Source organism: Choristoneura fumiferana, chromosome 2 (genome assembly GCF_025370935.1).
Source record: "Choristoneura fumiferana chromosome 2, NRCan_CFum_1, whole genome shotgun sequence".
NCBI classification, from domain to species: domain Eukaryota; kingdom Metazoa; phylum Arthropoda; class Insecta; order Lepidoptera; family Tortricidae; genus Choristoneura; species Choristoneura fumiferana.
In genome coordinates, this window is record NC_133473.1 from 2,821,079 (window position 1) to 2,845,230 (window position 24,152).

The following is a 24,152-nucleotide window of genomic DNA, read 5'->3' on the forward strand; positions in this document are numbered from 1 at the left end:
TGCTAAAAAACAACGTGATTAACGGACGATCCCTGAGGCATAGACGGACGAGCGGAAAAGCGAGAGCAATAGCTCATTTTGTTGGACCCTTTGTAAATGGGACCCTAAAAAGTAGGCGTAAACATACCTATTACTTCAAATGTGTATAAGCGATTTAGTATAATAACAGTTTTAGAAAAACGTTCACAAAAAATGAGACAAAAACTTTTCAGTATGACTTGGATCGTCGAAATTACCATACTTCGGTTGGTGGTCGGGTTACGTAACCGTCAAGATTGAACCGGTCAAACATTATTATTTGTTAGGGTCCGACTACACGCTCTATCGACTTGGGCAAATTCCAATTTGCACAAGCAAGCATGTGTGTTGAGACGGCAAAACGGTATACCGCACAAATGACTTTTGGATGCCATAGTTTTTGCGCCAATTTTTGCACAAGCCTGGAAAATGAAACTGGAAGAATGGAAATATAAATGAATAACTAAAAAAAATTAATTTTAATGTCATTGTTATATTAAAAATTTGTCGCAGAAAATATCTTGCGACGATTTCGTTATTGGCGAAATTCACGATTATTTAATTTAAACAACCGTCCACTGAACAGTTATAATAACTTTTTTTTTGTTGCTCCATTATTGCACAAAAAAAGTTCACAGACGCGTGTCTCAAGCGGATGGCACTCGCGCTCGCGCTGGTCCCAACCGGTCCGAGATAGTGTCCGTGAGCAGTGTCTATGTGTGCGTTGCTCGAGCGCACTTGTATGGATATTGATTTCTGAACTATCTGTGTTTTGTGCCCTTAGCCTCTACCTGCAGCACCACTCGCGAATTATTAGTAGAGATGGGCCGAACATGGATTTCACCGAATACGAATATTCGACCGAATGTTCGGTAAAACTTTTGCCGAACCGAATTTACTTTGTGTAAAATTTTACATTAAGATTGGTTTTTGGAATCTTTTTCTATTTTTTATTTCAACTCCAAATTTTTGTTACTTTTACGGTCATCCCGTAAAACCCATATCGAAAATACAATGAAAAATGTTTCTCGATGAGGGCTACAGCCTAAATATCGCTAGTGTCGCTGCTTAAGTGACTAAATAAGAAACAAACAGGCTGAGATATGTGGTGCATAGGAGTGCTGCGGTGGTGTAGCGGTAAAGCACGCAGCACGGAATGCCGAGGACCTGGTTTTTCTGTGCATCTATATTTCAGTTTGTATTTTCGATATAAAATTTTACACAAAGTACATCATCATGTCCCGATTTTCAACCGTTGACTTAAACAGTGTGCAGAAACAATAAAAGATGCATCACAACACAACCACTTTATTAAATTTAAATTTAAATTTATAACTTTATTAATTGTGTAGTTAGTTTATGATGAAAATAAATGGAGACAAAAAATTAAGCAATTTCTAAACTTCTTTTCATAGTACCCGGGTTTGATTCCCGGCTGGGCAGACATTTGTATGAATAATACAAATGTTTGTTCTCAGGTCTTGGGTGTTTAATATGTATTTAAGTATGTATTTATCTATATAAGTATGTTTATCCGTTGCCTAGTATCCATAGTACAAGCTTTGCTTAATTTGGGACTAGATCAATTGGTGTCAAGTGTCCCATGATATTTATGTATTTATTATTATTTAGTTTTGTTTTACCCTCCTCGGCATTGACTAATCACAATAAATCACTTTAAAAGATAAGACATCCTATATTTACTTCAAACAATAATGTGAGTATAAGATAAGATAAATATTTGAGTTAGAATAATAAATATGGGGCCTTAAATTATTACGGAGATTTAGCAGCAGGTATTTGCATGTGGTAGGACCTTGTGCTAGGTCCGCCCGGATTGCTACCACCATCTTGCTCGCTAATCCTGCCGTGAAGCAGCAGTGCTTGTACTGTTGTTTCGGCATGGAGAGTAAGACAGCCGGTGAAATAACTGGCACTTGAGGTATCCCATCTTAGGCCTCTAGGTTGGCAACGCATCTGCAATACCCCTGGTGTTGCAGATGTTTATGGGCGGTGGTGATCTCTTACCATCAGGTGACCCAATCATTTGCCATCCAGACGTTTAATAAAAAAAAACCTCTACTATAACTATGATTATTAAATATATTGACCCGGATAACTCACATCTTAAATCGAGTTTAGCCCGACATGACAATACAATACAAATATTCTTTATTGATCACCAAAAGCAGTAGAGAGACATGACGTGAGTTATCCGGGTCAATATATTTAATATGAGTGAGTCTCACGGTAGTTTCATGTTCAAAATATAACTATGACTTATTACCTATTGTAAAAGGTGAAAAAGTACGAACTACAAAAATAAATAATAATGTAATAAAAAAAAAAAAAAAAAAAAAACAGAGCTCGGAGCTCGGCTCGACTCGCGTGTTTGCGCGCCGTTTAATCGCACCTTAAGTCATAAATGGCTGAAGAGTTGTAACGGTCCACCGATTTCACACAAAAACTTGATGCTCACACTTGTTTTGTCTGCGACAAAAAAATTAATGACAAGTTTATACAACATCAAAGTTGTGTAGGTAACCATCATGTACGATTTATAAAGGTAATGTAATCTTTATCATCCCTAGATATTTATGAGCAGTGTATGAAATCAATATCTCTGGGACCCTGGGACTGGGACGTGCATAGGATAGATTTTATCCCAGCATGTTGCATATTCCCGCAGGATAGCAATCAAATTCTTCAGAGCCAGAGCCGTAGGCACCAGCTAGCTTATAAAGCTTAAGCTTAGGCAGGCTTCTTAATAATAATTACCTGGGCGACCGAGCTTTGCTCGGGCTAAAACACTATTATAAGCGTTTTGCCAGAGATAGGACCGAGCTAGATTGATATGTCATTCCCGAAAACATCCACACACTAATCGTTGGAGCATTTCCAAGATTCCCTAAATCAGCAGCGGCCTTAGCCATTGCGAGGCTCAGGGCGGCAGGTCTTTGCGAGGCCCTATGTCCTTTGTGAAAACTATCTGATGCAAAATATAGTAAAAAAAAATATATTTTTTTTTAATTTGCTTGGGTTGTTGCGCGAGGCCTCTGCAAGAGCGAGGCCCTGGGCAATTGCCCTGTTCGCCACCCCCTAAGGCCGCCTCTGCCCTAAATTATATAATAAAGAATATTATTAAGAATTGCTTGTTTAAAGCTATTAGATAAAAAGTATTATACCAACAGTGCAAAACAAATGTACCATTGTATTTGTAATGCTATCAATTTGTAATCACCCTACATGTGTTGTAACTGATTATACACTATCACGGCTGCTTAGTTTATCAAGTTGATAAATTATATTCTGTGCACCGAAGTGTTTTATTTTATTGTTATATTGAAAAATAATTAATAACAGCACCGATAATGTTTTAGTAATTATTTCAACATTCTTAAAATTCTTAATTCAATGAAAAATTTGTGCTTATAATATAACATACTTTCGGCTGTTATTGTTAACAATAATAATTACTCTTCATAGTACATTTAGCATTTATTCTTAAATTGATTTGTACTTTATAAAGTAGGTATACTTTTGAGGTTAAACTATATTTTTTATTTTCGCAAGTTCCTATGGAATATAGACAAAGTTAATGAATAGACTAACAAACAACCCACGTTTTAATAAAAATGAAAACCTATCAATTGTGATGTTATATAAAATTGTCTTCCCTACGCTTTTAAGATACTGAGCATAAACATAATGATTTTGTACATAATACACTTGTAATAAAATTAATTTAGCCTCTGCAGCTCAGCTATGTACATTATTCTGTAAAATAAATAATGGAAGGGTAGTAGTTTCTTAAATTAACACTGATTTATCAGAATTCGTCACTTTCCTAGCAAACTACCCATTTATCCATGAATCTATTGACAATGTTAGCATTGGTGAACTAAATGAATCATTGGCGAGATTCACTCCAATTCACAGTGTTATATCAAGCAATTAAACAGTTGTAAACCACAGCAGAAAGCTTAAAATCACTATCTGTAACCAATTTAGGAACAATCCTATGACCTAAGGGTCAACTAAATTTCTGTGATCTCACCCAGTCGGATAAAATATACCGCAAATTCTATATTTCTTTACATACGCACGTACGTTCTGTATTCGGTCGGTTTACATCCCGCCCGCACCCGAAGATGATGTCATAGTTTTTATTGAGGTAGATAACAGGCAATTGATAAAAGGCACGCCCAAAAATATCAAATAAATCTTCTTTCAAACATTTCTGAGCCTCAAAAATTATCTTTAAATGGAAAACAGCGTTACTGCAGCGAAAAAATCGCGGGAAAAAAACTAGCAAAAAAAGGTGTTTTATCATGTCAGACGTGTAAAAAGCACGGCGAACGCGCGGACGTCCCGATAAATCCGTGTCTCGCCGCTAATATCATCGTTGCTCTATAAATGACCCATTTTAGACCAAGCCGCAGACACACCACACCCTAAATTACTTTGTGCTAAAGAAAGCATATCCTGCATAAATCACAGCGATCTACAATTTCAAAATAATGAATTAAAAATGTTATACTGAATCCAGAATAAACTTTTACTGCGCACCATACTTCACAGTAAGTCTCTCACAGCAAGGCGTCTAAGCTTTTATTAAACTACGTAAATGAACCACCACATTACACTCGTATTTCTTCAGTATTTTCTCCGAGTCCACCTTATACATTATAACTTCAAGCAAACAGTAAAATTTATATCGTGAAATAGATTGCACACTAACGCACATTTACATTTACCTTCACGATACACACCACGCAGTCATTTTTTCCGTAATTTCGTTCACAGAAGACAACAGATCAACGTCAAACGCCACAATTCCAGTGAAGATGTCGGAGTTCGTTTCATCGTTTTAACGTGGCAGCATTTCGCTTATTTTAATTAATAATAAATTAGTCCACTGCAACCATTTGACAAGCCCGGTCACGCGCGCATATCGTTAAAGGTAAATTAGGTTATACCATCGCATTATATATTTTCTGAATATACCTCACCAATTTTTTATTTTCACGCAAACCCAAAACCACGCGCACATGCACACACATTATTGCGCCTGTGTTGCCCCATGGAGGAGGCATACCACGAGTAACTGTTTTACTCTCCACGGAAACAACAATTGTGCTAAATTTTGAGCAAAAAAGGTACTTTGAAGGGTCAATCTAAAATCGCCTATGGTAATACTGTCGCGACAGGCGCGAATCTCTAGGTGAGTGGCCCGCTTTATTAGTTTTGGAGTGGCAACACTGAATATAAAAAGTGACTGCTGTCAGTCTATGGCATGGCGGCTAATAGCGTCAAATGTGAAATGTGTATAAAGTTCATTTGTGGAAGTCATCAAGCAGCAACTGCAGTATCTCCATCCTCCCAAAGCTGAGTATACCTGAGTATTCCTATTTCTGCTGATCACCGGGTGTCGAGGCGCCTATGGTCTTTTCGGTGTATCACGTATTAACGTTTTTACTGTTGTTTGTACCAATCACACCCTGTGGGGCGCCAGCTCGGATGCATGCCCACACACATGGTGTGGGATCCATCCTGACTGGTGTCTATCTTGGACTCTACCTACAGCTCCATCGGCAACCCAGGGGCATATCTCGCTGTCCACTACGGGACACGGGATCTGGGTTGATTTAGAATCTTGGCGTGCGCAGTGGACCAAGTACTGTTTTGCGAGCGGGCCCGGAGACGTCCGGTTACCCCCTCGCCCCTAGAGTGAGCCTGTATGTTTAGAGCTGTGTCGTAACATTGTGACACGTGATTGAGTCTTGCCGTTCTGATACCAGCTATGTTTTACAGTTGACCGAGAAGTAGTGCACCGAGGAGCGCCACGGGTCTGACCGTGACACTCCGTGGCCGGAGGAGTGATCAGGGTTACTCATCTGGCCATAATTTATGCAGGAGGTGGAAGGAGATTACCAGCGGAGACACATCCAGTAATAATATAAGCGAAGCAGAACTATTGGGAGTTAGCAACCTACAAGAAAATGAATTCAGGTATGTTAAATATATGCTACATCGCGAAAGAAGGAATATATCTCATAATAAGCAAGTCTTACCCACAATATGAAAATATAGAAAGTATAGAGATATATAGATATACAACAATTAATCACCCAATCTTTCGCGATATGGTGGAAGTGCGGGTGAAAACCAAATGATAAACTCCCGTACTAAAATTCAGAAAACCAATGTGGGTACAACTAAATTTGTGTTGCTGGTATTTTTGGCCCCCGCCGGAGTGTCCTACAGGAATGGAAGACATCGGTGGATGAATATTATCGAAGAATGATGCATTGAAAATATAACTTCAATTTTATTAAGTACTCTGAAACTACAAGTTATGACTTGTAGCGACATCTGTTGTTTGATAGTGAAGAAAGTCTAGTATGGAGGTCAGATGGGCTACTACGAAACTCGCGAATCGAAGTTCGTATCGCACTCTCCCTTTCACTCGCGTATTAAATGTCATAAGCGTCAACGAGACGGCAACATCCGAAGTTCGAGTTTTTGCACTTCGTGGTATAGGACCAGTGTCGCGAGCGCTACTCGTTGCTTCTTTAGTTGGCAGCATTGCTGAAAAAATGGACGCCGCCGAAAATTTTGGTCATTTCTTATTTTGTTTAGTAAATCAACATAAGGAGTACGATAGTATTTAAGCAATTATTCTGTAAATGTATTTCAGGGATCAATTAAGATAAGTTATAGCAATTTACTTTACGGAATGAGTTGTAAAAATATACAACCGGAAGTGAGACCGGACCGTATACGAACATGGTGACCACTCGCGCGAGATAGAGGAAAAGATTTTAATTATAATTACTTGGTGAATAAAATAAGAATACTCTTAGTTATTTACTTATAAGAAGAAGTTAATTTTAAGAATAATTTCAGACGTTTAAGTAGAGTATATAAAGTATTACGAGTGTACATATTGTGATAAAAGTTGGTAATCGTATCGTTTCTTCGAATCGCGGCGCGGTAGGTATATCTACCTACCTACCCTGCCTAGGTACTTACCTTTCCGCCATTACTGTATGTCGGCGCTTGAATTTCGTTTGCGAATTTGCAATTGTGAGCTAAGTGTATAAAAATAAGCTGGAAAGTGGTAAAAGGTGTTGAAAAACCAATAAGTGTTGTGTTACTTTGAGGTGAGTGTCGTAATTATAGGTTGTAAAAGTTTTATCTTACTTTCTGTTGCATGAATGAAAAGCTCCGTACGAGTAAAGTTTTAGATTTTCCAAGTAACTTTTTTATGTATTGAAATCGATTCAAACTTGATCTGGACAAACGAAAATAAGCAATAATGTCCGTGTTCAGTGCCGTTTGTCTTGATAGCCGAATCTTGTAGCAAAAACGTTTTGTAAGTGTAAAAGATTTACACACGCGGCTTTTAAGAATTTTAGAAGTTCTCACGTGTGCTGTGCTAAATATCGAATTCTATAGAGTACATACTAAAAAGAAAACTTATTGAAGGCGGTCTCGGTGTCGCCTGCGTGATTTTTGGTACATACGTAGCATATTATGGAAACGTAAATACTACCTATAGGCATGTATAAACTTGGTGTAAGTAATTTTTAAATTGTTCTTTAAACCACTAGGTACTCGTTCTAAAAGGATCGGTAGCACTCTCCTTACCGACTAAGAAAAGTGCACACTGATACACCTGAAGAAAGTTATGTAAGTAATAATAACTAATACAGTATATTTAGTTAGACCTGTAAGCAACACATACCTATAGAAGTCAATCTATATCATAACATGTAGTGATGATGATTGAATAATGATGAGATTGAAATTATAACTCAAATAATTATTTTAAATAGTTTGATTCTAACATTTGTTTTGAAAAATAAAATAATAAATACACAGATTATTTAGTTCTCATCTGCTGGACTGAGCTTGAACTTATCATAATTATTTCATAAACCTAATTCAATACAAACTCATTTAATAAATAGGTATAGATTGTTTATGGAGATTTTGCTCAGGTACTAATAAAGGTGCACGGTAGTGCAAATGGGCAAGTTCTAGTTAGGTGTGAAATTCTTATGTAAAAATTTCTGAAGTGTATTGAATACTAGATTTGAATTAACATAAAGATTAATAAATATTATTAGAGGCATTAGGTAAATAATGTTGTTTGTTTGTATGTCTATCTGGGTCAAATTGTGTATTTCCTCACCAAGTGCTTGCTGACATCAGATGGTGTTCAAATTTAGTATGTTCATGTAACTTTAGGGATAAAGCTATGACATGGTAATTTGGAGCTGATCTGATGATGGAACCGGAAGGTACCTATAGGAACTCCTCAACTACATATGATAACACCATCGTGCTTGGACTTGTTTGATTTGTTTTGGTGAGCACTTGAACGCTAAGTGGGGTACAGTCGTGTACAGTCAGCAGCAATAGTGTAATAAATTACACTATGAAATTGAATGTTTTTAAAAAACTTATAATTATATTTTGGCTTTTCTTTTAAACTTGTTTACTATCAATAACTACCTACTATATTAGATTCGGTTTTATACATTTATACTATGTATAGGTAATCAGTAGGTAAAGAGAAAAATGAAAATTATTCCAGATTACTACAACACAAGATGGATTCTGAGAATGAAGAGACCTCTCTAGATTATATTATAAAATCTAGACTTCACCAAATAATAAGAAGAATAAAAGAGCATAGCGCAGAAGCTGAAGCTTATTGTAAAGAAGGTAGCGATGAGGCAGAAGAGGTGCAAAAGGCAAAAATATGTGCGTCTAAGTTGGAGAATATGATTAAACGATTTACAACGGAACTTAATGAATATTTTCGGACTTCAAACAATCCATCACCAGACGAGATCTCTGATATGAGCAACGCTCAATTTAATGGTGAAGAAATTTTAGCTGAACTAAAATGTAGACTGTCAGTCAACGTGGATAAGAATAAAAGAGAGATCCAGAGCGACAAGGAGCAAAGCCGTGCGTTTTCAGCGAAACTACCAACTCTTACGTTACCTGAATTTCAAGGAGATGTGTTAACTTGGTGTGAATTTTGGGACATATACAAGTCCAATATTCATGATAGGCCGATACCTGACGTTGACAAGCTACTTTATCTTAAGTCAACATTAAAGGGTGAACCTCGCAGGATTATAGACGGGTTAGAGACTACTAATAAAAACTATGAAATAGCCATTCAGATACTAACAAGCAGATATGGTAAACAATCACAGATTATTGATGCACACTACAGTGCCCTTAGCAAAGTAAAGGCTGCAGATACAAAAATAGAGGATTGTCGGACCACATTAAATGAGTTAGAACGTCATCTCAGGGTCCTACAATCACTTGGTGAAAACACAGATCATAACCATTTACGGTATCTTATTACGGAGAAATTCCCAGGAGATCTCATCTACGAAATGAAGATGAAACTGAAAGAAGACACTGTTGGAGAAATGAGAAAGCAATTGGAAGTGATAATATCTGCAAGAGAAGAAGCTAACAAAATAAGACCAGATAATAGTCCTACCGAAAAGGGAAACCATACAGTAGAAACACTACATATAACGCATAAGAATAAAGAACCTTTAAGAAATAAACCTGCAAGAAGGTACAATAGTTTCAAAAAGGGGAAATCACATGAAGAATAATAATATGAGGAGAGAAGAGAATAAGAACGAAAACAAGAAAGGCGAGCGTACACAAAGAATGGAACGAAGCTATTATTCCAGAAGCCAATGTGACACATCACGGAAACGAAAGTATGAACCAATGAGAAATAAGGACAAAGAACAAAGAGAAGGAACAAAGGAATACATAGAGCATAAAAGAAGAAAACTATCTTGCATATTCTGTGGAAAGGATCACTATGCAGACCGGTGTCAAGAATATAAGACAATTGAAGAGAGAAGAGCGAAGCTAAATAAACGCTGCTTCAATTGCCTATCAGGAGACCATTTAATGCGTTTTTGCAAAAGTAGAAAGGAATGCGTCTACTGCTACAAGACGGGAAGACATCATCGAGCTCTATGTCCTGAAAAGTTTACAGCCAGAAAGGAAATGTCGTTAACCGCAGTGAATAGCGGTGAGTTTACAGTATTACAGACTGCGATAGTAACAGTGAAGAACGAGAGAGACCAACACAAACCCGTGACATGCAGGTTATTACTAGACTCAGGGTCTCAAAGATCATATGTCACAGTAGAGATTTCCAAGAAACTCAACCTATCGGTGAAGGAAGAAAATAGGCTGTCAATTTTCGGTTTTGCAAGCGAAACGCCTCGAGAGTATGATAGCCCACGAGTCGAATTGGAAATAACTACAAGAAAAAATAGAACTATAACGCTGCATGCCAACGAAGTTCCTACAATTACTAAAGGAGTAGAAACGCCGGTTATTAATCTCGACAAATGGAAGGATATCACTCTAGCTGACGACGGATCCCTCGGAGATAGAGTAGATATTTTAGTTGGGAACGACTACTATTTTAACTTGATTGGTACAGAAAAGGTACGCCTTCAAGACAACCTATTTATAATAAACTCCGAGTTTGGATGGTTGGTTAGTGGAAGAGTAAATACCAAGGAAAGTGAAAATACTTTTTCGGTTATAACCTACTGTCAAAATCACGATCCGAATTGCGTCTACTTTACTGAACCAGACCTACCTCTAAAAAACATGGACATTTCATTCTTATGGGCTTTAGAAAGTATCGGCATTACGGATAACCCGAAGACCACGAGAGAAGATGAAGCTATTAAGCATCTCAACGAAACCATACGTCATATAGATGGCAGGTACATGGTAAAATGGCCATGGGTTGAATACCCTCCAAGGATGCCTACTAACTTTGGGTTAGCGTATGGAAGACTGAAAGGCCTACTCCAACGATTGAATGAGAGTTCAATGAAAGAATATCAAAATATACTGGAAGAACAACTGAACAATGGCGTCATCGAAATCATAAATCCAGATGAAGACGTTTATATCCAGAAAGTACCTCCTATTCATTACCTTCCTCACCACATGGTGAAACAAGAAGGTAAGAAAGGACGGATTGTGTACGACGCGTCTGGAAAGTTGAAAGAGAGTAAGAGTTTGAATGAGTGCATGTATAAAGGTCCATCGATGATTGGAGATTTGATAGCATTACTCATTCAATTCAGAACAAATAAAGTTGCGATAACAGCTGATGTGGAAAAAGCATTTCTACAAATAGGACTCCAGACTGAAGACAGAGACGTAACTAGGTTCATTTGGATAAAGGACAAAAGTAAACCTCTATCTATGGATAACATTATACATATGCGCTTTTGTAGAGTGCCGTTCGGAATCATTGCAAGTCCGTTCATATTGACAGCCACGCTACGGTATCACGTCTCACAGAATGCACCAGAACTGATTCCTAAGATTGTGGACAAATGCTACGTCGACAACTTCGTTACTGGAACAGACTCTACAGAAGCAGCGATACAACTGTTTATAACCACACGAAAAGTCTTCAATGAGATAGCTATGAATCTGAGAGACTGGATTTCAAACGATAAAGCTTTTCTCAAAACCATCCCATCAGAATACAAAGCCGAACAAACAGAAGAAACAAAAATACTGGGCTTAATATGGAATATCAAGAAAGATACCTTGCGATTGAACATTAAAAGCGAACCTTTCAAAGAAGAAAACGTTAAAGGACCTCAGAGCAAAAGGAAGATACTGAGTACAATTGCTTCTATGTATGACCCATGTGGACTTTGTTGCCCATTGATTTTACCTACGAAGTTGCTAATGCAAAAATTATGGGAAATAAAAATAAAATGGGACACAGTCTTACCTGACGAACTGCAAAGAAAGTGGGAAGATATTATTAATCGCTTGGAAGCAATAAAACATGTAGAAATACCCCGTTATATAGGACTTACCGGAGAAGCAGTATATGAGCTACACGGATTTAGCGACGCATCAAAGCAAGCATACGCGGCAGTGATCTACTTGACAGCCGGAAATGAAGACAAAAGGAACATATCATTCGTTATGGCTAAGTCAAAGGTTGTGCCAAAAGAGGAAAGAGAAGATTTGCGCATGCCCAGACTTGAATTACTAGGTTGTTACTTAGGTAGCAAACTATTGAAATATGTCAAGAACGTGATAGGCATCACAATAACCAAAGAATACTTATGGACGGACAGTAAAATAGTTCTAAGTTGGGTCCACTCTAATAAATTATTACCTCCCTTTATTGGGAGGAGAGTAGATGCCATCAAAGAAAATAAGCAGTTGGAACTACGCTATGTAAACACGGAAGCTAATCCTGCTGACCTGGCGACACGACCCGATTTATGGGAAAAGAAAAAGACGCTGTGGCTTAACGGCCCTGAATTCCTAAGACAAGGAAAAAGAAAATGGCCAAGCCATTCCGTATTTGAGACTCGAGACCTGTCGTCGGGGCAGGGTCCTTCGGATACAGTAAACTTAATGGAGATTAACGAGAAAATACCAGACAAGACATTTCGCGAAGAGAATATACCAGTAGATACTATGAAGAGCATTAAAGACCTGCAGAAAGAATATTTTCCACTAGAAAGCAAAGGAAAGAAAACGAGTTTAGCAATTAATTTGGAATTATTCAAAGACATAGACGGACTGTTGCGATGCAATGGCCGTATGAAACATGCAGAATGGTCTTTCGACAAACGTCATCCAATACTAATACCCAGAGACTGCACATTTACAAATGACCTCGTCATGAAAACTCACAGAGAAAATTATCATATGAAAGCTACTCACACGTTGAGCAGAGTAAGAGAGTCATACTGGATTCCAAAGGGGAAGAGTTACGTACAGCGACTATTAGCAAAATGCCCAGAGTGTATCAAGCATAGCGGAGGCCCTTTTAAGTTACCTCCAGCACCAGCATTACCTCCAGAGAGAGTAAATTACTCGTCACCGTTCACTTATACAGGTGTTGACTACATGGGACCTCTTCTGATAAACAACGGAGATGGAAATAGCAAGAGATGGATCTGTCTTTTTACATGCTTAGTCGTGAGAGCGGTTCACCTCGAAGTCGTACGAGACCTTACGGCTGAAGAAGGTTTACTCGCGCTAAGAAGAATGATCTCTACGAGAGGAATACCATCATTAGTAACATCAGATAATGCTCAACATTTCAAGCTGATAGCAGAAATCATTTCAAGTCAATATTGCATTGACAAGAAGATAAGATGGAGGTACATAATACCCCTCTCCCCTTGGGCAGGTGGATTTTACGAACGTTTAATAGGTATTGTCAAGAATTGCATGAAGAGGACGCTAGGAAAACACATGCTGAAAGATAATCAGCTCTCAACGATCGTTAAAGAGATTGAGGCCGTGGTTAACTCACGACCGCTCACTAGCGTGGATTCCGAACCCGACTATGTTTTGAAGCCTTCGGACTTTCTGACTGCAGGAAAAGTAATCACATTAGAAGAAGCCGAAAATGAGTCCGAACCACAAATTATGACCACAACGAAGACAGAATTAATAAAAGGCTGGAAACGAGCACTCATCATGCTAAAAGAATTTAAAGAAATGTTTTATAACCGTTACCTACTAAGTCTTCGCGAGAGATACGGACATCTGCCGCGAGAACCGCGAATAACTTCGAAACTTACACCGAGTCCTGGTCAGATCGTACAGATCAAGGGCGACTCCAAGAATAGAAACGACTGGAAGGTAGGGAAGATTACAGAACTGATCCCGAGTGCTGACAGTCTATGTAGAGCAGCAATAGTACAAGTAGGGGACACTGAGTACACGCGTTCTATCGCACATCTCTACCCTCTCGAGATAGAGGATGCTCCAGAGCCTATTGCGAACATCAGCAGTAAAGGAGGAACTCGTCCTTTAGTGACACCTGATCACGACACGTAAATATAGAGAGTGTGGAGGAAATTCGTCCTCTGACACCTGATTTAACAACAGCTGTAATACCTCAACCTCAAGTCATTGCACCTATGCCATTGACGATGGAAGATCACGTTAGTATACAAGATGAAGACGCAGAACATGCACCGACAGAACATGAAGATGAATCGCTACCTAATACAACTGAGATGAATGATATGGATGTGAACCAGAGGTCGAAACGAGCTGCAGCCACTAAAGCCATGGAGAGAATCAAGGAATGGACGCGAGACCTGACTGCGCTACTGCTTCACTCCAAAGCCTTGCCGCCGGGGAGTGTCGCGACAGGCGCGAATCTCTAGGTGAGTGGCCCGCTTTATTAGTTTTGGAGTGGCAACACTGAATATAAAAAGTGACTGCTGTCAGTCTATGGCATGGCGGCTAATAGCGTCAAATGTGAAATGTGTATAAAGTTCATTTGTGGAAGTCATCAAGCAGCAACTGCAGTATCTCCATCCTCCCAAAGCTGAGTATACCTGAGTATTCCTATTTCTGCTGATCACCGGGTGTCGAAGCGCCTATGGTCTTTTCGGTGTATCACGTATTAACGTTTTTACTGTTGTTTGTACCAATCACACCCTGTGGGGCGCCAGCTCGGATGCATGCCCACACACATGGTGTGGGATCCATCCTGACTGGTGTCTATCTTGGACTCTACCTACAGCTCCATCGACAACCCAGGGGCATATCTCGCTGTCCACTACGGGACACGGGATCTGGGTTGATTTAGAATCTTGGCGTGCGCAGTGGACCAAGTACTGTTTTGCGAGCGGGCCCGGAGACGTCCGGTTACCCCCTCGCCCCTAGAGTGAGCCTGTATGTTTAGAGCAGTGTCGTAACATTGTGACACGTGATTGAGTCTTGCCGTTCTGATACCAGCTATGTTTTACAGTTGACCGAGAAGTAGTGCACCGAGGAGCGCCACGGGTCTGACCGTGACACTCCGTGGCCGGAGGAGTGATCAGGGTTACTCATCTGGCCATAATTTATGCAGGAGGTGGAAGGAGATTACCAGCGGAGACACATCCAGTAATAATATAAGCGAAGCAGAACTATTGGGAGTTAGCAACCTACAAGAAAATGAATTCAGGTATGTTAAATATATGCTACATCGCGAAAGAAGGAATATATCTCATAATAAGCAAGTCTTACCCACAATATGAAAATATAGAAAGTATAGAGATATATATATATACAACAATTAATCACCCAATCTTTCGCGATAGCAGTACCTGATTACTCCAAAAGTAAATACTAAAAATTCTATTTTTGCTTATAAGAATTAATATAATTTATTAATGAGAAGTCGCCCTCGTAAAAAGTATGTAATTCTTATGTAATTAGTGTTATTCAAGAACCTTTTGAGTGAGTTATTCGAAAAGTAAACATAAAATTTGACCAAAACAGAACAAATTATTTGAGTTCTTATTGGTTGGAGACAGCAGCACGAAATCGAAGTTCGTATCGTACCGTCCCTCTCGCACTCGTATTAAATAATATAAGTGTCAGATCCCTCTGATTATTTAATACGAGAGCGAGAGGGACGGTACGATACGATACGAACTTCAATTTCGTAGTAGCCCTGCAGGAAGTAGAAAATGTCAATGTCACAATAGCAACAAACATGAACTATTTTTGTATTTAAAACTTTTATTTTACAATATGTGACCCTGATTCACGGTTATTATTAAATAATAATGCTAAAAGCGCCACTACGAGCCAAAGCTATAAGAAAAACTATTAGGAATCTTCAAAGAAATGCCATAGCAGGTGGACTTAATGGAATTCTACTGAGACAGTACAATTACGTTTCCAATTACAATAACGAAGCAGTGAACAAGGCGAACAACAGAAAGTTGGTAGTGGCGATAGTTGTTGTTTTTCTATCAGTAGTTATAAGCGTGATCGTAGGCAATAGCGTTTTAAGTGTGAGATGTTTATTACCTAATAATTACCTAGTGTGGGAAGCGACGCGGCCACTCGCGGATTGCGGATATTGCGCTAACGTTACGAAACCCATTATACTTCGGAACGTCTCCCGGCGAAACTTTGCTGTAAGAAAACTATTCATATCCCTATCACCTGCCTTAGCAAATTTTTATAAGCCATGTTAAAATGTTATTTTATTTTCAGAACTATGCCTATTTGTCTAAACCTATTATTATCAAAAATGCCATAAGCCATTGGAGAGCTACATATAAGCTTAATTTTTATACTTTTAAAAGGCTATATGAGAATACAGTGGGCAGCTATGAAAGTATTGATGAAGGATGTCAGTTTCTCAACTTCAAGACAGATTTATTTACACTAAAGGAAGTGTTTGATATGCCTGATGCCAGGGCCCGGAATGAACCAGGACAGAAACCCTGGTATGTTGGTTGGTAAGTTAAAAAAAAAACAATGATACTGCAAAGCCATGTAACTAACAATGTGTAATGCCGTGTAACCTATAAAATGGAGCAATTTGAGGTTTCATCGCTGGTATAATATAAACACAACTAGACATTTAATTTTATAGCTGCTGTAAAAAAAATGTCTAGTCAGATATGGGGTATTAGCCATTGTTCATTACATGGCATTGCAGTATCATCAACAAAATATTATTCCTTCTGTAGTGTTTGGTGGTGGTGGTCTTCTTAGTGGTTTAAATTGATAAACATACATCTTCTATTTCTTAGGGGAAATTGTCATCCGGATATTTTGGCCAAAGTGAGGCAATACTATGACATACCAGATTTTCTCCCTGAAGATGCAGAATTTCCAGCTACTGAAAACATATTCTTTGGATATGAAATGGGAGCTGTTATGCATGTGAGTAAAGTACAACTCATATTGTTAAATGACCTTTTCACTTCTCATGCTTGTGAACTACATATTTATGCTGGATCTAGGTAACAAGGATGTAGAAGTTTAACAAAAAGGATCTAAAGCACTGTCATGTTATTCTTTAACTGCGCTTTTGTTGCTACTGAAACTAGATCCAAAATCCAAAAAATGAATTGTTGGGGATTTGTCCTACATGATTTTTAAAACGATTGTTGCTGTTTAATTTCCTCATAATTAAAATGTTTGCTTTTGCAGGGTGTATAAATTGTTCATAAAACCCATATAAAATGGTGCATTTTATGCACTTTTCCTAGTAGAAAGGCTTCTCATGGGTATACTAATAATGATAATGAGATTAAATCTACCCTGCAAGCATCTTCTCATTCACTCACTTTTTATATCCATTTCTTTATTTATGGTTACAAACTTTTTTTTTTCAAATTATTTAATTTTGCAGCTGGATTACATTTCAAGACTGATGTGGCAAGGGCAAGTCAAGGGTCTCAAAAAGTGGTCCATTGCCCCTGTACCTGAATGTGATGATGTTTGCCATAAACTTGAGTATTACGTAGAACCAGGAGATATTGGTAAGACTTTATCCCCCTATTTCACTATCCATTGATTATGTTTATCTGACGGATAAATGTGATGCCGTCTCTGTTTTGTTCGAATGGACAGACATCACATTTATCCATCAAATAAAATTGATCAATAGGTGGTGAAACAGCCCCTAAATCTTGATTTCTCAGAAGTATTTAGCATATTTTTGTTTTATGATTTTAAAGTTATGTTTCTATTTTCAGTATTTTTGGACACCAGACTTTGGTATCATGCTACAAGTATCCCCAAAGGTCAATTCTCCATGACTGTGCAGTCTGAATATGGTTAAGACCAATTTTTTAAAGTCAATCCTAAGTACAAAATAAGCATTCTTTTTTTACATATCCTTGTGCCAAAATTTTACAATATTTTTATTTATACAAACTATTTATTACTTTCTCTTTAAGTTTTATTATTAGGTGCCATTTTTATGTAGTGCAACTACTGTCTTCTGCCAAATTAGTCTTAAGTATTTGCAATATTTTTTTAAATGCAAATATACTTTGTTTCTTGTATCTTTGTATTCTTAATAAACTTTTAAAAATTATATAGTTGTTTGCTTATAGGTATATAATGAAACCAAATATTTAATTTAAAACATTGTATTTTCTAATTCTAGGTTCAAAAATTTTCAGTGAAGGATTGGCTTGAATGAGAACTAGCACAATTTATAAGCTGCTAAACATTACATATAGATAAACAAAGCAACAATTAGAAAAGAATCAGGATGATTGTATAGTTGCAGTTATTCTGTCCAATCCTTCACTCAAGTGACTGATTATTGTAAAGTTCACATATAGAGATCAGGTCTGAAACTCTGGGCATGTTAAGCTCATGTGTGCGCTGACAACGGCACCACCTTGTAAGAATTAATCTAAGCATGCCTGAACTGATTACTCAACCCAAATGCAGAAAATGCAAACTTACAATAGCAATAAATAATATCTCATTTGACCAGATAGATGCCAGAAGTTGAATGGACAATTTTAATTGACATGGCATTGTAATATCACAAATGAAATGGTACTGCACTGTACCAGTGTTTTGGACATAATTAATATAGTTTGAATATTGCAACTGCCCAAGAGGCTCATGGGAAAAGTAGGCAGCAACCGGACAGAGGTGTTAACTGACATTGAAAACAATTAGAAGAACTGCCAGACACCTAGCACAGCGTCTTTTATCGCTTCAACATACTGTGCTGGCACCCAGTACACCCAATATCTGGAAGCTTCAGTAGGTCCTAGTTGGAGACCCTAGAAGGAATGAAAACCAAGTATGAGTTTGATGTTTAGTTCTCTTGTAACTATCAGGTCTTGATAGACTTCATTATATGAAAAAAAAAAGCAGACAAGTGAATGTTAAACTTGTATGGAGAGGGTTTGCTATGTTACTTTCAATGCCATAGACTTTTTATAGGTTTTCCTAAATTTTTTTTTTTTATTCAACTGGATGTCAAACGAGCAAGTGGGTCTCCTGATGATAAGAGATCACCACCGCCCATAGACACCTGCAACACCAGGGGATTGCAGATGCGTTGCCAACCTAGAGGCCTAAGATGGGATACCTCAAGTGCCAGTAATTTCACCGGCTGTCTTACTCTCCACGCCGAAACACAACAGTGCAAGCACTGCTGTTTCATGGCAGGATTAGCGAGCAAGATGGTGGTAGCAATCCGGGCGGACCTTGCACAAGGTCCTACCACCTGCATTCTACAAGTATACATAAAACTAATTTCTACTTTTTACAAAATTGTATCACCCCAGTAGTTTCAGAATTCAATGTGCCAATTAAACTGATCAATGACATGCAAATTGAATAGACAATTTTATTATTATGTAACTTACCATAATATGATACTGTTCATGATCTTTAATGGGTTCAGATGTGATGCCTGCAACAAAACAACAATTAAACAATCTTATCCTTTCTAGGACTAGCAACATAGTATTTCTTATTGTAATATTGACATGAATAACATGATACCATCAAGCTGATCTGACGATGGAGCCAGAAGCTAGGCACTGGAGCTACAGGATAACAACATAACCAAGTCTTGGGGTGCTCTTTAAGCAACTAACCAACCAATGATATCCAGGATCTGATGATAGGGCAGTCAGGCAGGCACTGGAACTCCACAACAGAACGTAACCTAGCCTTGCTTGATAGACTAGTCTGGTAAAATATGCTGTTACAACAAATGTTTGTTTTTGAGTTATTTAAACTACAATCATTATGTAGCTATTTTATTTCTAGCTGGGAAAAGGTATAGTCAAACTTACTCTTAATAGAAGTCATGGCAAGCTTTTCGGTTCGCTCCTTTGTGCCAAGCCAAAGTTGGTCCTGCTCTGGTTTGAATGTCAATCGCACCTTGCCTCCATGCTTATTTAGCATTCCACTCAAAGGCACAGGTGGCAGTGGTTCCTATAATTATTATTTTAATGCAATTTCTACTGGTACCAATCAATTTTTTTTTGTTAGGCTTATAGGTAATAAAAGAATAGTTAGCAAATTCATTAGCTTTGATATATTATGTTAAGGAACCTGCAAACTGCTAACAGAATTGTTTTCTTCATAATAAATGTCCTTGATTTCTCAGATCACTTAAAGCCTAAGAGAGAATATGTCAATATTAGTAAGAGACACATGTAAAACACCTTTCAATTAGTAAATTTCTTCGATTGTGAATGTTTTATTAAGTAGGATGGCAGGTAAGCAATTTACCATGCTATAATATACAGATTTTATACATATGAATAAGCAAATACCTTAACTCCTTTAAGACCTGGCATCACATCAGGTGGGATGCCTTTATCTAGAACTTTCCTGTGTATTTTCTGTTCACAAAGAGGCTCCTTACTTGACTGTCCTCCACTGCTAGCTTTTTCATCTAATATTTCCTAAAAATAGAAAAGATAACATTTATAACAAAACCTTACTTCAAATGATCTATAGATAGTGATAAAATCAATTAGCCTCTTGACAATGGAAATGATGATTTTTAATGCTGATTTATTGTAGTTGCAAGTAAGAAATTACGCGTTAAGAGCAACAAGATAAAAAAAAAACATACAGACCTTTGGCACACTCTTTACAGCTAAGATATCATCCATCTTCGAGCCCACAAGCATCACCTTACCCCCTTTGACAACTCCAGCTTTCCTTAAAGTCATATCGTCGCGCGCCATCCCCTTTATTAATAATTTTTGTGCGGACAGAGGCACTCCACATATTCTTTCCAAATGTGCTTTTAACTCTAACACAGACGCATCATATGCGAAGGTAATGTCATGTTTAACTTTGTTAAAGACTACAGTAAATTCGATCTGTTCGGGGATTTCGCAGACCTCAGACTCCTCGATGGACTCCGAGGAGCATGCGGTACTCTCCGTGGGAGCTTCCGTGAGCGGTTTCTCAGCATTTGGTTTACATTCTAGCGCAATCTTCGTGCCGTTCGATACCAAAGAGTTAGGATCACAGTTTTCTGTAGAATCTCCCTTTTCGGAAGCTGGTAAATAAGTAATAACGTGAGTTTGCAAAATTTCAAGAACAAAAGCTCGATGCTCTTTAGTAACAAAGAAATCTAGTATGTCTCTCTATATACGATATATTTGATGACTTACCAATATATTCCATAATTTAAATAGGTTTTGTAAATGAATAAGAATCACCAAAATATCAAAGTTGTTTTGAAAAATAATTAAAATAGAACCGACCAAATGACATGAAGCAACAAATTTTTCGTCACCATTGTGATGCGTTCAGAAATAATTTGTTTTGTTTGCTTGTGCTTGCTTGTATTGTAAGTAGACTAGGCAATACAAATTCGGAAATTTATAATCTTGCTATAACACTCACAATAAACTAAATACTCCTTATTGAATCTTATTTCTTCGGAAAGACAACAAAATAACATTATTTTTATTCAAATTTTGGTAAAAGAAAGGAGTAGTAGTAGTTGGTACATTTTTATTAATTATGTAGAATATGCCTTAGCAACAGTCTGTTTACTCTGTGGTCTATTTTTCTTTCAGTTTCTATGGCGGCTAATTTGTAAACAAACCAGCGTGATTTACTGTAAAAATAAGATAAGCGAAAAAGTGTTGTTATATTTTTAATAATGAGCTTTAACATAGATGATCCATTAGCGGGAATCCTTAGTGACGGTAGCGATGATAGTTTTTTTGATGATGATATTCTTGGAAAGAAAAAACCCGCAAAGAAGAAAAATACACCATTAGTCGAGAAGAAAAATGCAATATTCGACTTGGGTGCTAGTGATAAGCCAACGCCTCATCAAAAAGATGACCAGAAAGATTTTACTTCGACAGACTTTAAAATAGACAAACCAAAGTCTCCAACTCCTGCTACGTTTACCCGCACAGTTTCTAAAGAATCCATTAAAGTACAAAAGTCCGATTCAAAGAGCAAGTTAGACTTTGATAAAATAGGACTTGGAAAGTCACCCGCTAAGGCAAAACCAACGACTAGTGCAGAGTCATTAGACATACTAGGCGATTTAATCCCAGAAACAAAAAAAGAAACTGCAAAACCTTTAGAAAGAGGGAAGAGCTCACAATCACTGTTAGACGATATCCTCGGAGGGTCGTCAACAAAAACTGGTGGTTCTAGTCAAGCAGCCAGACCGGTCACAGCCGCAAAAAGTCAAGAGTTCGATTTTGATTCGTTTCTTGGAAAAAGTGAAACTAAGCAAACGACAACTTCTAGTTCTAAGACGACTGTGCAAAAGCCTGCCGTTAAAGAAACTAAAAAAGTACCCCAGAGAAAAACTAAGACTACCGAGGATTGGCTGGGGATCTTCCAAAAGGAAAATCAGGAAGAAGATGACGAGGAAGAAGACTCGGGCATGCCTGCTTGGCTTGGTGGTGGGGATACTAAAAAGAAGAAAACTGTTAAAAACGAAGACCAATCGGTTCCTCAACCTAAACAAAAGGTTGAAGAGAAACAGCTCGAAGACGAAATTGAAAAAGAAAAAGAAATGGAGCAAGTGTATCCGCAATTCGATTCTAAGTTGGATTATTTGTCTAAGATGACTAGCAATACCGTGATGCAAAGTACCAATGAAGATATTACGACTGAAGGGGCGGCATTGTACTTGCAGCAACAAGAAGCACAACTAATGATGGCTTTGCAACTCAAAGCTCAGGACGAAAAGCTGGCCGCGATGCAGAGTAAGATTATGTACCTAGTGTTTATTTTATCGAACAAAAAATAAAATATTAATCCACACACACACACACACACACACACAATAATAAATCGCAAATAGGTAGTATTACCTACTCATCCACAACAAGTTTCGTCAGGTAACTAAAAATAAGGGAAATACACACCTACCCACAACTGGCTCCATTAAAAACGCTTTTCTTTATTGCGTATGTCAGATCCAACCCGAGCGTGCCCAAAAGTACCTAAAAAAAAATGAGTCATTGAATGAACGAGGAATGAACCATTGAAAAAAAAACAAGAAGATGTCTTTAATCTGTGGCTATGAATCCACATCCAAAGTAGAAAGCACCAAATATAACATGCGGCGAGCATGGCGCTGTTTGTTAGTGTTATCTCGCTCACGTCTTGTTATAGTCACATGGGTTAAGTGTAGTTGGTAATTAAGGTTCTGACGCTGGCCACCAGAACATTATATTGCCCTTGTCAGCTTAAGATTGTCAGCCTTTTAAAACAGCAGGGCTTTACTACGAAACTCGAAACTCGGAAGTTCGGCGTCGTGCGCGTCCCTCTGACACTTGTACTATTTAATACGAGAGCGAAAGGGGCGGCACGAAACGAACTTAGATTTTCGAGTTTCGTAGTAGGCCTACAGTTTACTTCAACATCATTGTTATTTTACGGGAATAATACTGAAACTGAAACTGTTGAAGATTTAAGATCCATGTTAAGTAAATACACGTTAAAATAATTAGAAAACGAAGATATCACGTGATAGTAAAGTCATTTTAACTTACTTCTCCACGGCCTCAGACTCTTATGGCAGTTAAGACTTTTATATGAGGCGGTATGTGACCACCTGTCGCATCACCTGCTAACTCATTTTTCACCATATCAACTATGAAATTGGCAGTATCACGACTAAAATCGGAATTTAGTTTTAAATTTCGTGTTTTTGAAGCTCTAAACGATTTTTGGCGAACTTTGTATAATTTTACAGGCCTAACACCTCCTGTGTTCTAATTTCCTTCGAGTTTTTTCAAGCTCTTGCACGACATGCAAATCATTCGGCATAATACACCATGCTATACTCACTATGCTATACGAGTAATGCATGCAAAAATAGAAGTTAGGTAAATAAATTTACTACAACAAATTTCAAATAAATCCACAGTCAAACCACAACCAACAATCGTCAAACAGAAAAGTTAGGTTACTCCAATATTACTCCCATCGTTAAACTAGGCATCACCAAGGATTAGTTTTAGTCCGAGACTAAGCCGGGCATTGAGCTTACTCTTTCCTTACTTCTTGTTTATTAATACTGACTTTTACTATCATCCAAGTTCAACCTCGAATTAAAGTTAAACTACTACTCCACGTTTATTAATAAGGTTGCTAGTGTTATTTGATCGAACAAAAATATAGAAATTATAAAAATACAACAGCACACACACACACACACACACACACACACACACACACACCACACACCACACACACACACACACACACGCACACACGCACCACACGCCACCACACACACACACACACACACACACACACAC

At 37.9% G+C, this 24,152-nt stretch overlaps 5 protein-coding genes across 5 annotated transcripts in view; 4 read left to right on the plus strand and 1 right to left on the minus strand.

Annotated features, from left to right (window-relative positions):
* The window catches only part of LOC141445647 (periodic tryptophan protein 2 homolog), a 55,391-nt gene that overhangs the window by 11,412 nt on the left and 19,827 nt on the right, over positions 1-24,152 (plus strand).
* On the plus strand, positions 7,632-13,938 carry LOC141445367 (uncharacterized). Its single transcript, XM_074111210.1, has 2 exons — positions 7,632-7,713; positions 8,624-13,938. Exon 2 carries the CDS (start codon positions 9,667-9,669, stop codon positions 13,936-13,938), a length of 4,272 nt encoding a protein of 1,423 aa, XP_073967311.1. The 5' UTR covers positions 7,632-7,713; positions 8,624-9,666.
* On the plus strand, positions 15,569-17,944 carry LOC141445645 (uncharacterized). Its single transcript, XM_074111496.1, has 5 exons — positions 15,569-16,025; positions 16,105-16,352; positions 16,650-16,782; positions 17,255-17,384; positions 17,601-17,944. Exons 1-5 carry the CDS (start codon positions 15,669-15,671, stop codon positions 17,684-17,686), a joined length of 954 nt encoding a protein of 317 aa, XP_073967597.1. The 5' UTR covers positions 15,569-15,668; the 3' UTR covers positions 17,687-17,944.
* LOC141445646 (ubiquitin domain-containing protein UBFD1-like) lies at positions 17,984-21,166 on the minus strand. Its single transcript, XM_074111497.1, has 6 exons — positions 21,021-21,166; positions 20,475-20,905; positions 20,166-20,297; positions 19,680-19,821; positions 19,245-19,291; positions 17,984-18,653 (listed from the first exon to the last, which is right to left on the minus strand). The coding sequence occupies exons 1-6, from the start codon at positions 21,031-21,033 to the stop codon at positions 18,543-18,545; spliced, it is 876 nt and encodes a 291-aa protein (XP_073967598.1). The 5' UTR covers positions 21,034-21,166; the 3' UTR covers positions 17,984-18,542.
* LOC141445368 (uncharacterized) overlaps positions 21,498-24,152 on the plus strand; it is a 10,273-nt gene continuing 7,618 nt past the window's right edge. Inside the window, exon 1 of the mRNA XM_074111211.1 lies at positions 21,498-22,589. Within this exon, the coding sequence (XP_073967312.1) occupies positions 21,518-22,589 (1,072 nt within the window). The 5' untranslated portion in view covers positions 21,498-21,517. The remainder of the gene's footprint in view (positions 22,590-24,152) is intronic.